This window comes from Sceloporus occidentalis, unplaced genomic scaffold, assembly GCF_023333645.1.
Source record: "Sceloporus occidentalis isolate IW3139 unplaced genomic scaffold, rSceOcc1.0.p SCAF_7, whole genome shotgun sequence".
Classification (NCBI taxonomy): domain Eukaryota; kingdom Metazoa; phylum Chordata; class Lepidosauria; order Squamata; family Phrynosomatidae; genus Sceloporus; species Sceloporus occidentalis.
In genome coordinates this window covers 12,778,260-12,792,999 of record NW_028316987.1, presented here as the reverse complement: position 1 = coordinate 12,792,999, position 14,740 = coordinate 12,778,260, and the positions used below count along the sequence as shown (strand labels likewise).

The following is a 14,740-nucleotide window of genomic DNA, read 5'->3' as shown; positions in this document are numbered from 1 at the left end:
GTCCACAGGGCCCCATTAATGCAGTGCTCAGCAAAAGGCCATGGACCATTTCTTGAGACCAGTAAGGAACCTACCACTCACCTGTTCATCAAGGCCAGATTCTGGTGTGGAACAACGTGTGTCCTCACTGGACAGATGTCGCATGGACTCCCGGGACAGAGGGGTATGGGGACCAGAGAACATGTCAGGGCTGATGGGACTGCGTGGCGAGTGTGTATGGGAAAAGTCAGAATGGGAATAGCAGTTGCCAATATCAGGTGATGCCGGTTGTGGGGTTGATGGGTTCCCAAGCTGTGGGGTTGTCCGTCCATCTGATGATCTGTAAGACCTGAAATTAATTTTTCAAAGTTGCAATCACTTAAAATTTTTTTATAGCTGTCAAGTTGAAAGCTTCATCCACAGAAATCACATCAGGAGAATGAGAAGCAGATTTAAGCCCCTGTTCTGGCAAAAACAATCACCTTTAAGCTAGTCCTTCTTCTAGCTCACTCAATGCAGACTTTTTTCACAATCAGTTAAGGACACAGCTTGGGAAGAAATTGTTTTGGGGGTCTTTTTTTTTAATACGTCACTTCCTATTGCACTGTCTCCTCCTCACATGTAATGCTGCTTTCTCAAACGATTCCACCTTTTCTTCCAGCCTGCTCCCCATGCTTGAAGCGGCCTCCTGAACACCTCTAGGATGCCTTTCTCTTTCAAATCACTTCCAAAGGTGACCTTTTCCACCAATTCTTTAAGGCACAACCTGTTAGCTCTTAAACTCCACTGCTAATAAACCTAAGCACATACGTATATATAGGTCTTATTTTCCCATACTGCATGTCCACTTCATCCCCCCGCTTCGCTTCTAACTTATTCTTTTTATTACAGGATGATGCGTTCTTACATTTGTTGTGCACATTGCCTCTTTAAAACTCAATATTTAGATGCATCTACTAGTTAATAACCTAGCCCATATATTTGGAACTGGATACAGTGGCCAGCATCCTGTATGGCTCAGCATAGTGTAGTAATTCTGCAAGTTGAACTACACTTTGTTGTCAATTGTTATGTTCACTTTGGCCTATGATGACCCCATGAATGAAAGGCCTTCACAGCCGTGCTCAAGTCTTGTTAACTCAACGTCCTTGATTGTGCCTATCCACCCACTTTCCCTACTCCCTCCTACTTTACCAAATACTTTACCAAATATTATTGTGTTTTCTAATGAGTCATGCTTTCTCATATTATGTCCAAAGTGCAATAGTCTCAGTTTAGTCATTTTGGCTTCTAGGCACCAAATGAACTCATTTACAGCCCACAGTATCTTGAGAACTCTCCTCCAGCACCACATTTCACATGAGTTGATTATCATTACACTACACTACAGCTGGACATTCACTAACCCACCATACTTACATTATTGAATGCCGAGGTCCTTTGGAGGTCTCAGCAAATGATGTTAACTGTTTCACATCTGGCTACATGGACATAACTAAATGTCTCTCTGATAACTCACACTCTCCATGCAACACAGAATGACTGGGGGGGTGGGGAGCTGTTGCAGCAACACTACAGTATGTCTGGAGGGCAGGGGACTTGATGACACCAAGGGAGGGAATACCACCCTCTACAACCAATAAAAAGACACATGCAGGCACAAGGCTGACATACATGTGCATATGCCATTAACAAGACGTCCACCAGTTCCTGAAGGCAACGCCTACTATTACCTAAAATAGGCACCCCTGAACCACCAAGTCATCCGTACTTGAAACAGACAACAATTTGTACAGCAAGACATGAGGGCATCATGCTACTGAAGAAGAAGCCAGCCTACCTGCTGCCTCGTCGCTGAGGTGGAATACTTGTGCTCCACAGCCACCTTGCCCGCTCTGTCTCCTCACACTTGGCATGGAGAGTGGCAAAGGCTGCGTCAGACAGATCCTCTATCTGGAAGAGCAATAAGAGGAGATGAGCACTGGGAAGATTCTCCAAAAGTTTCAGTGATTCAGAAGGCCCTCTAAAAGCACTCCAGGACTCTTCATAGGAAGATGTTGGGTATCCCTCCCGCCTGCCCCCAACCCACCAAGAAAAAGAGAGGCTCTTGCATCAGATGTCTGCCCCATTTTCCCTTCATGCATCATGCATGTCTTGCTGGGAAAGATCAACGGGGTAAATCCATGGGTATCTGAAATGACTTGCTTCGTATTAATTTAGACTTGATTCGTATTAACTCAAAATCTTGACAATTCCAGATCCTCTGTACACAACAGCTGCCCAAAGCATGAAACAGTTCAGCCATGGAACAGTGGTCTTGCTTTTTTTTTTTACAGCAGGATCTATTGTTGGAGCATGATTAGGTGCTGGGAAGAGAGATTTCCATCATGCCCTAAAAACTCATTTGGCCTCTAAGAGGAGATGTGCTGAGAATTCTCTGCCTTTACCTAGCAAGAAGAGGCTACAAGCAGAAAAACAAGGCTAGAGGGCATAAAAGCAGTTCCCTACACCAAAATGTCAGGTACTGCCATTATTTGAGTATAGCAATTAATACAATTAAATAAAAATTCTGATAAGAGAAAGCCCAAATCATGCATATGAAATAAACTTTACAAAACATGACATTTGTCTATGTACGCTTATTCTTCAGAGTAGGGAAAAGGGGAGAACAGCTTTAGAGTGCCCAAAAATACATTTATGGAACCCAACATGTTTGAAGTATCTCTGGAAACATAACCAACTAGAGCCTGTGACTTCCAGTTTGGTTGCATGACAGCTTTTTGTAAGCATTCTTGAAGCCAAAAACTCTTAACTGTCTCTACCTTAAAAGAAGTCTTGAGAAAGATATGCAAAGTGCATTGGCTCTAATATAACTGAGCAGGGCTGGACTTGAGGCTCTCTCAATGTTGGTAACTACCATGCTGGCATGGGCTGATGGGGACTGAAGTCCAATAACACTCAGACTGCTCCCTCTTTCCCATCCTTGATCTACAGGCTTCCTTCTACCTTTCATTCGAGGGACTTGGAAAGGGTTTTTGGTAAAGAACAGCATGCAATAGCTCAAGGAAAAGGAAAACAGAGTAGATGAGGGATCACATAATTTTTCCAGACACTGAATGGTCTGTCCTCCACTATAAGGGAGCTTGTTCAGTTCTCTGCAAGTGGACTAGAAACAAGGGTGAATCTCTTTCTCTTTCACCTACAGCTAATTTTTCCCCTCATCTACTCCAGGAATCACATTCTATGCACAAGGGACTCAGAAGACAAGGGGATGACCATACGCAATCACTAATGGCTGGTAAGAGTTATCACATGATTTAAAGAAACAGCCAGCCCCCCCCCCCCAAGTGAAATGCTTCTGTAATACATCCCTCACATGACTGTATTCTCTTCAGCCACATCCTGTTAAATGTAACAGACATGTACATCCTGGGGAGGGGTACAAAAGGATGCACATTCACCAAAAGCTTCATCAAAGGGAAACGGCAAAATTTAGACAGTGGGTGGCTTTCTCTCTACTATCAAAATGGTTTCCACAGTCCACACAAGGATCTTTTCACTACCCCCTGTCCAAATTCCAGAAAGATTTCTCTCTCAGGCATTCCAGTGCCACAGTTCAGGCAGGAATCATCTCAGTTTAAAAGACTGAAGCATGTGTCTGTCCCATTAAGTTCTTTCCAGGTTCTATAGAAGCTTGTTGAATCATTCTATAACTTGCTACAGCAGAGGCAGTTCACAAGTGGTTTGTTCATATGCATTATGAGCTTGGGCAGAGAGAAATTTTGTCGTACATTCCAGTATTGACCCACTGTTCCACAGTGATCCCTTGTTCTATGTTCGAAAAAAAATGTACAGCACACATCATCAAGGCTGCATTAACTTGTTTTTTTGTTTGCTTGCTTGCTTGCTGTTGATTTGGACCTAATGGATGAACATTCTCCTTCAACAATAAGGCAGTCTTCCACACTGAAACTGTTGCTGAGGATTGCTACCTTTCCTAGCATTACTGTTTGTTTCCAATGATTCATGCCTTCTTATGATTCATGCCTTCTTACTTTGTCCAAAGTACGACAACCTGACTTTTGTCATCTTGGCGTCTAAGGAGATTTCTGGCTTAATCTGCTCCAGGACCCATTTGTTGGTCTTTTTGGCTGTCCATGGAATCTTTAGCATTCTTCTCCAGCACCATTTTTCAAATGAGTTGATTTTCCTTCTATCCTCCTCCTTCACTGTCCAGCTCTCACATCCATACATGACAACATACAGCATACAATGCTTGTATGATACTAACTTTTGTGCTCAGTTGTATAGCCTTGCATTTTAGGATCTTCTCTAGTTCTTTCATAGCTGTTCTTCCCATTCTTAATCTTCTTCTGATTTCGTGGCTCCAGGTTCCATTTCTATCAATGTTTGATCCCAGTTTCTATTTCTTCATTGTCTAACTCAAATTGGTATAGATTCTCTGTGGTCATTATTTTTATTTTCTTTATGTTCAACAATAGGCCTGCCTTTGCACTTTCTTCCTTGATCTTTCTTAGTAGTTGTTTCAGGTCTTTGAGGTTCTCTACTAGTATTATGGTGTCATCTGCGTATCTGTACTCCATTTTGTCAATTATCACTAGCATCATGGGACGCAGAGAACTCTGGGTTACTTTTGTTGTAAGGGTTTAAAATGATTTCCAAGGCTTAGCTCTTTGGCAAATGCTTACACACTTCCCCTGGAGGTTTGTTTGTTTTGTTTTTCTTTGTTTTTTAGGCCAGGAGTTGTCACAGGCTATGGATTCTCTGATGTCTCACTAGTGCCAGCAGTATTATCACTACTAGAGCCAACAGGTTTTCGAATGGAGGGAAAACCAACCCCATGATAGCCATGGTCTTCATGCCTGAGTGTCTTCTCTTTTAATTGTTATTTGCTCTGTTATTTTAAGTGAATCTGTGACACACACCTGAACAATAACTGCATTGTGCTCTCTTCCCCAAGGCAAGTCAGGTGGATCACGCAGTCATGCAACTGACCTTTACCCCTATGTTCTCTGAAAAAAGGAACAGTAGCCATAAGGAAATATAACTCAGTTTCCCATGGAATGAATTCTGGGCAGCTATTTGAAGGCAATTAAAAAATTTCTCATTTTTAGCAGCCACTTATAAGGCACAGAGCAGAACTGGGTTGCCTGATTAAAAAACTCTTTCATGGAAGGAAGAAAAATAAGGATTACGTTAATCCTGCCATGGTTTTAGCATTCTCAAGCCAGATTCTGCAATTCTTGTCTGGTGAAGCTTTTTGCTCCTCCATTTTAGAAAAGCCCAGATAGAGAGGTAGTAGGAAGATTGGGGGAGGAGTCTCGACATGCCAGTATTTCATCTGTGGGATTACACTCTTACCCTGGGATACGAATGCGCCGCGATACGAAATTTCCGGGTTACGAAAAAAATAATAATAAAAAATATTTCCGGGTTACGAAGGTTATTCCGGGTTGCGAATAAAATTTTGGTGCTTTTCGGCGCTATTTTGCACGGAATCGCGGCTTTTCCCCATTAGCGCCTATGGCTTTTTCGGCTTACGAAGCCTTCCGGGTTACGAAAATGGCGGCGGAACGAATTAATTTCGTAACCCGGGGGCCGAGTGTACAGAGAAACCACAAAAGAGAATCATCATTAATTACCTCTTCATTGTCTTCATCTGGGTTCACCTTCAGAGCACCAATATCTACAACACGCCAGCTGTAAGACAGGTCACAAAGGACAGTAAATAAGAGATAAGAACCAACCAATACCCCAAGACTGAATATGCTTCTAATAGGTGGGTGACAAAAAGTTTGAAGAAATGCTAGAAATGCCTCCTGGTTATGATAAAGGCTTTGAATATTATTTTAAAAAAGATAACAGATATTACATTTGCTAACAGCAAGGTGCAGTAGACACTTCCCAACCATGGGGGTTTCATTCCACCCCTCCCATGGATGGAGGAATACACAGTCGTGGCCCATATTATTCAAGGGTGGTGATGCTTATTGCTGCTTATTGCTACATCAGACTCTTTGTCTATCTTAATTAATCTATTCCCCCCTTATTAGCCTAGTATTACTTTCCCAAGGCTCCTCAACCTGCTACCCTCCAACTATGTTGAATTACAATTCCCACCATCTTCAAGCAAAATATCAACTCATCTAGAGAAGAAAATGCCATTTGACTGGGAAGCACTCTTCAGGGATTTTTACAATACTTTCTTCCAACTTCGCTAATCAGAAGACTTTTTTAAAAAAAAGTTAGATCTTTTGCTAACTTTAATGACAATAAGGCAGCAAGAACAAATACCTCAACCATAACAGTGATAAAAATGGCTCCATGTGTGCAACTGACAAAAATGGGGTGGAGAAGATGACATAGAGCCAACATCCAACAATGAGGATTACCACTGCTGTTGGCAGCATGCAACTGCTCTCGATAGCTCCTCTCCCTTGCTGATGTTCTAACAATGTCGCAGAGAAGCTACTGCCACTACATTCCCCCTAATTCTGATTAAGTATAGTTGCCCCTCCTAACTCATGGATCTGAGACCCGCAACCTTGAATATCCGCAGAGGGGCAACCTGCATTATTTCCAATGGTGTGTGTGTCCCATTCAAGCCTATGAGGCTTGAATGTGCACGAGCCTCCGTTTTCACGCTGGGAGGGTGTCCAGAACGAATCCACCGCGAAAATGGAGGGCCAACTGTACAAGTAGCAATGGCACAGAAAAGATGCCTTCCTTTGTCCTGAGCCCCTCTCTCCTGCAAGTAGCAATGTGGACACAGCAACCAACTACCTATCCAAGCTGAGGCCTCCACAAATGCACATAACCTTCTTAATTTATGTCTCTCTCTTCCTCCTAACAGCACTATAAAGATTCTTATACTAGGCCTAGCTGCTTGTCCTTGCAGAATTGTTTGGCAATTTTGCATGTAGCCAGTACATCAACTATTTATTAATGTAAAAGACCAGCAAAAACAATAAGAAACTGTATAAGCTACCCAGCATAAGGAATATAATAGGTTTGTAGTTTTTTGTGGGTTTTTCGGGCTATGTGGCCAATAGGTTTGGTTCACACATTTGGTAAATCCATGTCAGTTAGTGTTACAATTCTCTTCCCTTTCTCCCAATTTGGCTATTCTGTATTTTGGAGTTTATGCAGAAGGATGGCTAATGTGGCCTTAAGTGATCAGAAAGCTGATCAGGACTCAGGTCCTCTCAGAAATTCCCAGATTGTGAATTGTGTTTGAAGGGCAAAACTAAATAAAATAAAAATAAGTGGGCACATGATTTCATTTCAATACCAAAACCTTTTTAAAATGTGGTTTACCAAGCACCCAAGCAATTTTCAAATGGTATTTGCAAAGGAGAGAGTTTGAGAACCGCTACAAAAGAACAGGGTATCTATGAAGTTTGAAGATGGGCATCTCTGTACATACCTCGGTGTGATGATTTCCTTGTACTGCAGTTTTTCTACCCGGGTGGTTGCAGCAACGGACATAGGGATGACAATGTTGTTAATGTCAAAAGAGCTTTCCCCTCTCCTCCTCCTTGGTTGCTGCTGCAAAGGAAACACAGAAGGAACAGACAAAGGAATTGTGAGACAAGATCCAACAGTATCACAAAGGAGGCAGCATGCCTGTTCAGGTATCTTCCCCTGTCTAATGACTAGGAATGCTGTCACAGCTGCCCCAATAGCCAGAGCCACAGAAGAAGTACCCGGGGAAGCGGTACCACCACAGAAAATTGCACCAGGGTTAACATCTCTGACAGTATTCACAGCTATCAAAGTACATTTCAAATTCTTTGCTAGCAATGACAAGATTGGCACTCCTGAGATATTTTCTTAATACTGATTGTACAGAGTCAGCCCTTGCTTCTGGAGTGGCACCTAGTATACTTTGGAAGAAAAAGTGCTTGTCAGAAGCAAATAAAGGTATGTGGAGAAGAAAAATCTGCCCTGCAGAAGCCTTATCCAACATAGTACCATCCTGATACTACAATTTCCATCATGTTCAGCTAGCATGGCAAATGGGTTTCTGGCTAGAGATGGTGGAGTCCTACATATCTGGAAGAGACTACTATGGGATTATCTGTCTTCACACTATCTTTGCAGCTAAATCAGTTCCAGTTGAAGGATTATCAGGATCCACCACTGCCAGCATTAGAATACAGCTAATGGTTCTCTTGTCTTCTCTTTACATTTCTCTGCCCATGTTCCATACAGTGAACATGACCAAAGTCAATGTCAAGTGAACATCACTAAAGTCCCTGTATATTTGAAAAAGACATCTACCCACAGTGACAAAAATTATTGAAAAAACTTTTCTGATAGAGCATTTTGCCAAACATCTGTCTGAATCTTAAGGGACACTTCTCAAAAGCAGTGAGATGCAGCCAGATTGCAAACAGGACATTTCCAAATGTAAAGATCTACCTGCTCCTAAATCTCAACAACTGTTTATATTTCTTACATGTCCTCTTAGAAATGAAAGCAACAGGAAGCTTTAAGATATTCTATACATCTCATCTCACTGACTTACATATGAACTTTACAGCAATCACCTTGCATGCCCCCCAGTTCCACCTCTTCCTGAAGACTCCATTGCCTGTCTTCCTCAAGAACATCTTCCCTGGCTATGCCATCCATGCATCAATGTGCATGATCCTTTTGCTACAAACTCACAAGGAGAAACTTCTAGTAGCTCCCCAAACAATGCAACTCTTCTTGACTAATTGTGGAACAACTTTCTAAAGCACTTAAATGGCTTGCCAACTGCCATCCCATTTCTGTTGTTTTTTAAGAGATAAGAATTCCACCTGCACTCCAGCAGCCCCTTTTCAAGTACAATTCACAGATCCGTTTTGTTGCCAATGAACTGTATACAGTGGGCTCTTGATATCTGCTGGAGTCTGGTTTCAGGATCCCCCATAGATACCAAAATCCATGGATGCTCAAATTCCATTAAATACGGTGGTGTAGTAAAATGGTGTCCCTTATATAAAATGGTAAAATCAAGGTTTGCTTTTTGGAATTTATATATTTTAAAGGTATTTCCAATCCATTGATGGTTGAATCCATGAATACAGAGAGCTGACTGTACTGAATAACTATCCTCTTCACTTACAACTGAGAAACTAGACCTCATTCTGTCCCAGCTCTAGTGAAGATCACAGTGTATTCAGATCTTGCTTCAGTTCCAACACTCCTGGGAGGAAAATCTGACTTGATTCAAGTCATCTTAATTTTTTTTATCATGGCGATATGGGGAAATTCAAACCCTATTCTTAGATTTTAAACTTTTAACATGATACCTAATTTGGAAAGATTTTATGATACAGCCAAGAAGACTCAAAAGACCTATGCCATCCAGAATTAACAGGCTAATGAATCCTAACAGACTTACCATTGTGTCTCAGTGTCTTCCTCCCCCTCCCTCAATATGAGCTAAGTGGACAAATCTGGGTAAAGACTGAATACATGTATCTGCTGCTGTTAAAAGTACACTTTAAGCACACAAGATGACTGAGGTAAGAGATTGGCTGCCAAGAGGTGCTAGAGAGGCACTAGGGGATTTACTGGGTCTCATTACAGACTAGTAAGGTTGGGAAAATAGGATTGTTACACACACAGAAATCCTGGCACTGATTGGTCAAGTGGTGGTCACTTCATATGCATCAGTGGACCCTCTATTATTTAGGCACCTGAGAAGTCCAGTGAGCTATGAATCAATCAGGAAATAGATGCAAACCTCTTCACTAGTTCCTTCTACTTTTCTAAATCCAACTGCTAGTACCAACTAGAATACAGCCAATGAATTAAAGGGATTTACCTAAATATTGACTTACCAAGCCCCAGTCAAGTCGATTGGTCTACTCTAGTTGTGACTAGTAGCTGAATTTGAGTCATATACACAGAAGACAAAACTCTGTAATTTTATATATATATATATACTTTATAAAAAAACATCCCATGGTCTCAAATCTATGTGCAAAATATAAGACTTTTTTTTAAACACCTGCTTGTGCAACTCTTTTTGGAAGTTATAGCATGGGTGGAAATCCTCCAGATGTTGTTAGTCTGCAAGTCCCTTAGACCTTGTCAGTATCAACAATACTGAGGGATGAGAGGTTTGAAATTCAACATTATCTGAAAACAATATGTTTCCAGTCCTAGTTTACAGTTTTTAGTATTTTTAAAGCTGTACAAATACCATGCTTCAAATGGAGCATGCATGAAATAAAAATACTGCAAAGAATTAAAAAAAAAAAAAGGAAACAAGTGCTGTTTGGTCTTAGTAGAAGCACAACAGGGGAGAAGTCCAATATAATTGACTTTTTTTCCTTTCCCTGTAGTTGTGCTAAGTGCAGGAACATCCCTGTCTCATGAACTGAATTAGCAAGTACAAATTCAAATAACCTAAAACAACATCTAGGTCTAAAAACATCAAGACCAAAGCTCTGTGATATGTTAATTTCTAAATTCAATACCAGTTTAGTCAAGAAATCACCTCAGCTTGTTCTAAAGATCCTGCCTCTGGCAAATCAAGCCTCCAGGGAGAAGCTGTTCCAACTGATGAGTAACCAAGAACAAACACCTCTCCATGCAACCTTGAACATGTGCCTTTGTCCATACAGGCTACCCCTCAAAGTGGAGGTCGAGAAATGAGGGGGAGAGGAATGAACAATCCATAAGACATCCTATCAAAACTTGACATCCTGTTGGAATACAATTCCCACTGGACTCAGACAGTATGGTTAATGATTCAGGATGATGGGTAGTCCTCATGACTAGCACCCTACCCTTGCAGATGGCAAAAAAGTATCATTCTCCCAATGGTGGCTGGCTGCACACATGACCATGTGCACACGCCACCACCGGGGATTGGATGCTCCAATCTGCGAATGGCAACCCTGCGGTCAGAAAGGACTGACTGTATATACAACTGACACAATGCCTATTCTTTCTTCTCTGCTTACCTCCCTTCTACCTTAAGTTTCTTCCCTTCCTTGTCATTCTGCACTGATTAAAATCTGCTATATTCCATGAAGCACAGACCCTTTCTCTTATACTCCATCAAGCAGTGGGCACACTGAAGGTAACAACTAACTAATCATCACCTCAAAAAGTTAAGCCATCATCAGGTAGGTACTTACAGACGTGCTGGAGCTGCCTAGTGAGCTTGTGCTGGCAGGGGGGATGGAGGTTTCTGAGGAGGTGGACAACTGTCGTACAAGGGGGCTGTGGGTTGTGGAGGCCATAGCACTGGACAGATAACTTGGGCCTCCAATATCTGCATGGTGCTTCAACACTGTACAAGGGAGCAAAAAAAAGTATGTGTGTTATATGAATTTCTGTATTGCCACAAGGCTTCAGTACCAGCCCATTGTCAAGCGATCTAAATTAAAAAACAAACAGAAAATCACTCAAGAAAGAGGAAACTCCTCTCCAGAAGGAAGTCATTAAAGCACACAAAAAGAGACAACAGCAGCTGACACCATTGCCCCCTTTATTTCCCCTAAGCAGCAAGCACCCTTTTCCAAAGCTCAGACAGCAGGAGGAGGGAGAAGAGGAATGTGAAACCCAGGCTCTCCCAGGACAGACCTGTCTGTGTCCAGCCTACCTTCACTTCTCTCCGAGGAGCTGTCCCGCAATCGCTTTCTCTCATGAACAGGCGTCAGGATAAGCGAGCGCTCTGGCGCTCTCTCGGCCTTGGGAGCAGCCCTTAGATCGTCTAAGGATTGCCTGTGTGCCTTGTCTGGCTCGATTTTGTGATGTGAGCAAGCTGAGGAATGGAACAGAAAGAGAGCCATGAAAATGCCCTGCTTTCACCTCTCTTTCCTGGCCTCTCACAGCACAGTTGTCACATGAGGGACCCTGCTACAGAGACCCAGGCAAGACTCTGGGATTTCATACAACCATTACTGCACGTGAATGGTGGCAGAGTTTCAGGAAGTGCCATTTGCAGCACTAGTCCCTGAGTGGATGGCTGAGTGATAACCCATACTGACCTATTTCTTTTCCTGGTGTGTGTGTGCATGTGATATTTGCTGTTTACAATGCTATCCACCTCACAATAGCCCTGTGAGCTAAGTCAGTATGAGAAAGAGCATGGCTGGCCACATTCACCCAGTAATTTTTCATTGCTCAATAGAGACTAGAATCTGGATGTCCCAAGTCCAGTCCAACACTTGTACCACACATGTGGTAAGAACTTCTTGGCCACTGAAGTATATACAGATGCAGTGACAATGAAACAGGATGCAGATTATGGAGAGGGAAGGCAAGCAGCTATTACACTGTATGCTTAAGTCTACAGTGCAGAACTCTCTGCTGTACTCAGCTTTCTAAGGGCCTAGCTTCCACTCTAAACAGCTAGCTTTTGGCCCACACATTTGGGATCCTATAGCAGACGTATTTTCAGCAAGGCTGAGGAGACTGTCCTTGCTGGCATTACTTGACCACAGTAAAACATTCTGAAAAGCAAAAATCTCATTCCTTGCTCTATTTTAAGCCATGACCTACCTTTCCAGTTATAATAATTATACACAACACTCCAGACACTCAGGTGGGAGGCATCCATGCAAAATGGGAGGACAGACCATGTACACACCCATAAATAAATTCATCAGTCCAATGTCTGTACTCTAATATTTAGGGATATGCAGCCAGGGCTTAATGCTGCTGAAGCACAACCACTTTTCAATGTCAGATATTTACTTTGAAGCTTGCAAAAGGATCAATGTGCATTTACGTATGTGCAGAGTGTGTCCTGCTCATACCACCAAATAGCCAGCTCGCTTATGTTTCATTAGACAGCCAGGATGAGGACCAAAAAGGTTTCCAGGTGAGATAGCCCAAAATGCAACAGTAGCACTACAGTAGTTCAACACATCTAAAGGACACCAGCTTACGAAAGGCTAACCTAGCATCTCTCTTAAGGCCTTATTTGCATATTTCCTCTTCTGAGGAGGGAAGGCAAGAGATATAGTTCAATGGAAATATACCCAAGATTGCAGATCAAGCCTTGGTAAAAGGGTATTAGCCAGAAGATCTTATGGGAGATTTTGGTGTAAAAGTTGTTACTAGTGAGAATACAACAAAGTCCTAGGCCAAATCAGACAATGTGATATAGACTCAGAATGTGGGAGAGCTCTGCATCTTTAAGATGTGATGTTTCTGTTGTCATTCCCCTCCAATATGCCATGCAATTTCTGAAGAACTGTTCAGATTTTTACAAAAATTTCTTCAATACTTCATAGTATTGAAAAAAATTATTATTATTATAGAAATAACAAAATAATGGTTATCTGCTTTCACTTTTCCAGAAACTGCTAGAGGTTATGCCACAATTATTACTTACAGTATGGTAGTAACTTGCCAATGGCCACATGAGGGAGTCCATATCAAGAGGGAGGACTGGACTTAAGACCAAGAGTTGAACTGTCTACTTCAAGTGGACCACACCACTCTTGACTAGTACATTACTCTGGAAAAGTTATCTTTTTGAGTTACAACTGTGAGACATCCCCCAAAAAATGTGTATGCAGACTAGGACAATTCTGGGATCGTAATCCAAAATGGAAACATTGCAAGCTCTGCTCTACAGAGTGTTGCCCTACTGCCCACATTTACACAGCTGGGAGAGTTTGTAAAAGCCCGTTTATAAACTCTGATGCTTGTATTCTGAAACCTCATCTTAATGAATATATTGCAACTGTAAAGTGTTTTGGGGTTGTTGGGCTTTTTGTTTTCATTAAACTAAAGCTGCACAGTAGCTTTCCATAAAAAATACAAGAATTAGGATGTGCTAACTGGGAAAGCAGGGAACATTGGAGCTCATGCCTGCCTAAGTGTTATTTCTTCCTAAATGCCCAGCCTAAGCTGAAAGATATAAGGAGCTTCCCGCTATGGTTACTATAGGAAAGAAAAAGTACTTGGCACATGCTCAGAATAATAATAATAATGTTTTATTTATTTATAACCCACCCAATCACAAGGAATAATTATCTCATTTATTAGTGCACAAGTTCCTGGGCTGATCCATGTCATTAAAATACATTCCACATGACACTAAACCATGCAGAACCACCACAGGCTATGGGATACAATGAAAGACCCACTGGTCATTTTGGCAATGCAAGACTGAAATCAAGACAGGAGCACACTTACTGGCTGCTGTTAAGAAGGTGTTAACCAACTTGTGACGGTCCTTGCGTGCAGAGTCAGACAGAATGCTGGGAGTCATGGTTGGCCGGTGCTTCACCATGAGCTTTTTGGGTGGTTTGATTTTCTCACAGGGCTTGTTCTGCAGCTGGGATTTCAACATGCTCTGGAAATGCAAACTCATTGGTACATCTGCAGAAAGAACAACAGAGAAAGAGAGAAAGAGAGTGTGTGTGTGAGAGAAATTACTACACAGTAGTTCAAAGTAAAGACATACATTTTGAATGCAAAACAGCTGGGAACAAATACACCCTTGCGTATCTATGAAATACATTTCAGTGACCTCCAAGTGAGCATCAAAGCAGCAGTGGCTGGAAACATATATATATATTTGGGATTACACTTCACAGAATCATCCCAACCATAAAAGTAACTTTTCAAAGCTCTGACTAGCAGTGCATATTATCTGAGTGGGTGAAGAGGAGGGAGAAGGCAATTCTGTGCTCATTCAAAGAATGAGCCACCACCATCCCAACAGTCCCAGGTATTACATTTTGGTTTGTAAAAATGATTTTCCCCATAGTGT

General features: G+C 41.9%; 1 protein-coding gene across 6 annotated transcripts in view; it reads right to left on the bottom strand.

Moving 5' to 3' along the window:
• KANSL1 (KAT8 regulatory NSL complex subunit 1) overlaps positions 1 to 14,740 on the bottom strand; it is a 173,330-nt gene that overhangs the window by 7,866 nt on the left and 150,724 nt on the right. For 5 of the 6 annotated variants that reach the window (XR_016281887.1, XR_016281888.1, XM_089531942.1 and 2 more), the window contains 7 exons: positions 14,161 to 14,346; positions 11,612 to 11,773; positions 11,145 to 11,299; positions 7,427 to 7,548; positions 5,643 to 5,700; positions 1,820 to 1,932; positions 82 to 328 (listed from right to left, as the gene is read on the bottom strand). Coding sequence is in view for 4 of the 6 variants with exons in the window: in XM_089531942.1 (XP_089388068.1) it covers positions 82 to 328; positions 1,820 to 1,932; positions 5,643 to 5,700; positions 7,427 to 7,548; positions 11,145 to 11,299; positions 11,612 to 11,773; positions 14,161 to 14,346 (1,043 nt within the window). In the remaining 2 variants the exon portion in view is untranslated. The remainder of the gene's footprint in view (positions 1 to 81; positions 329 to 1,819; positions 1,933 to 5,642; positions 5,701 to 7,426; positions 7,549 to 11,144; positions 11,300 to 11,611; positions 11,774 to 14,160; positions 14,347 to 14,740) is intronic. The other variant, XM_089531943.1, reaches the window with a different exon arrangement.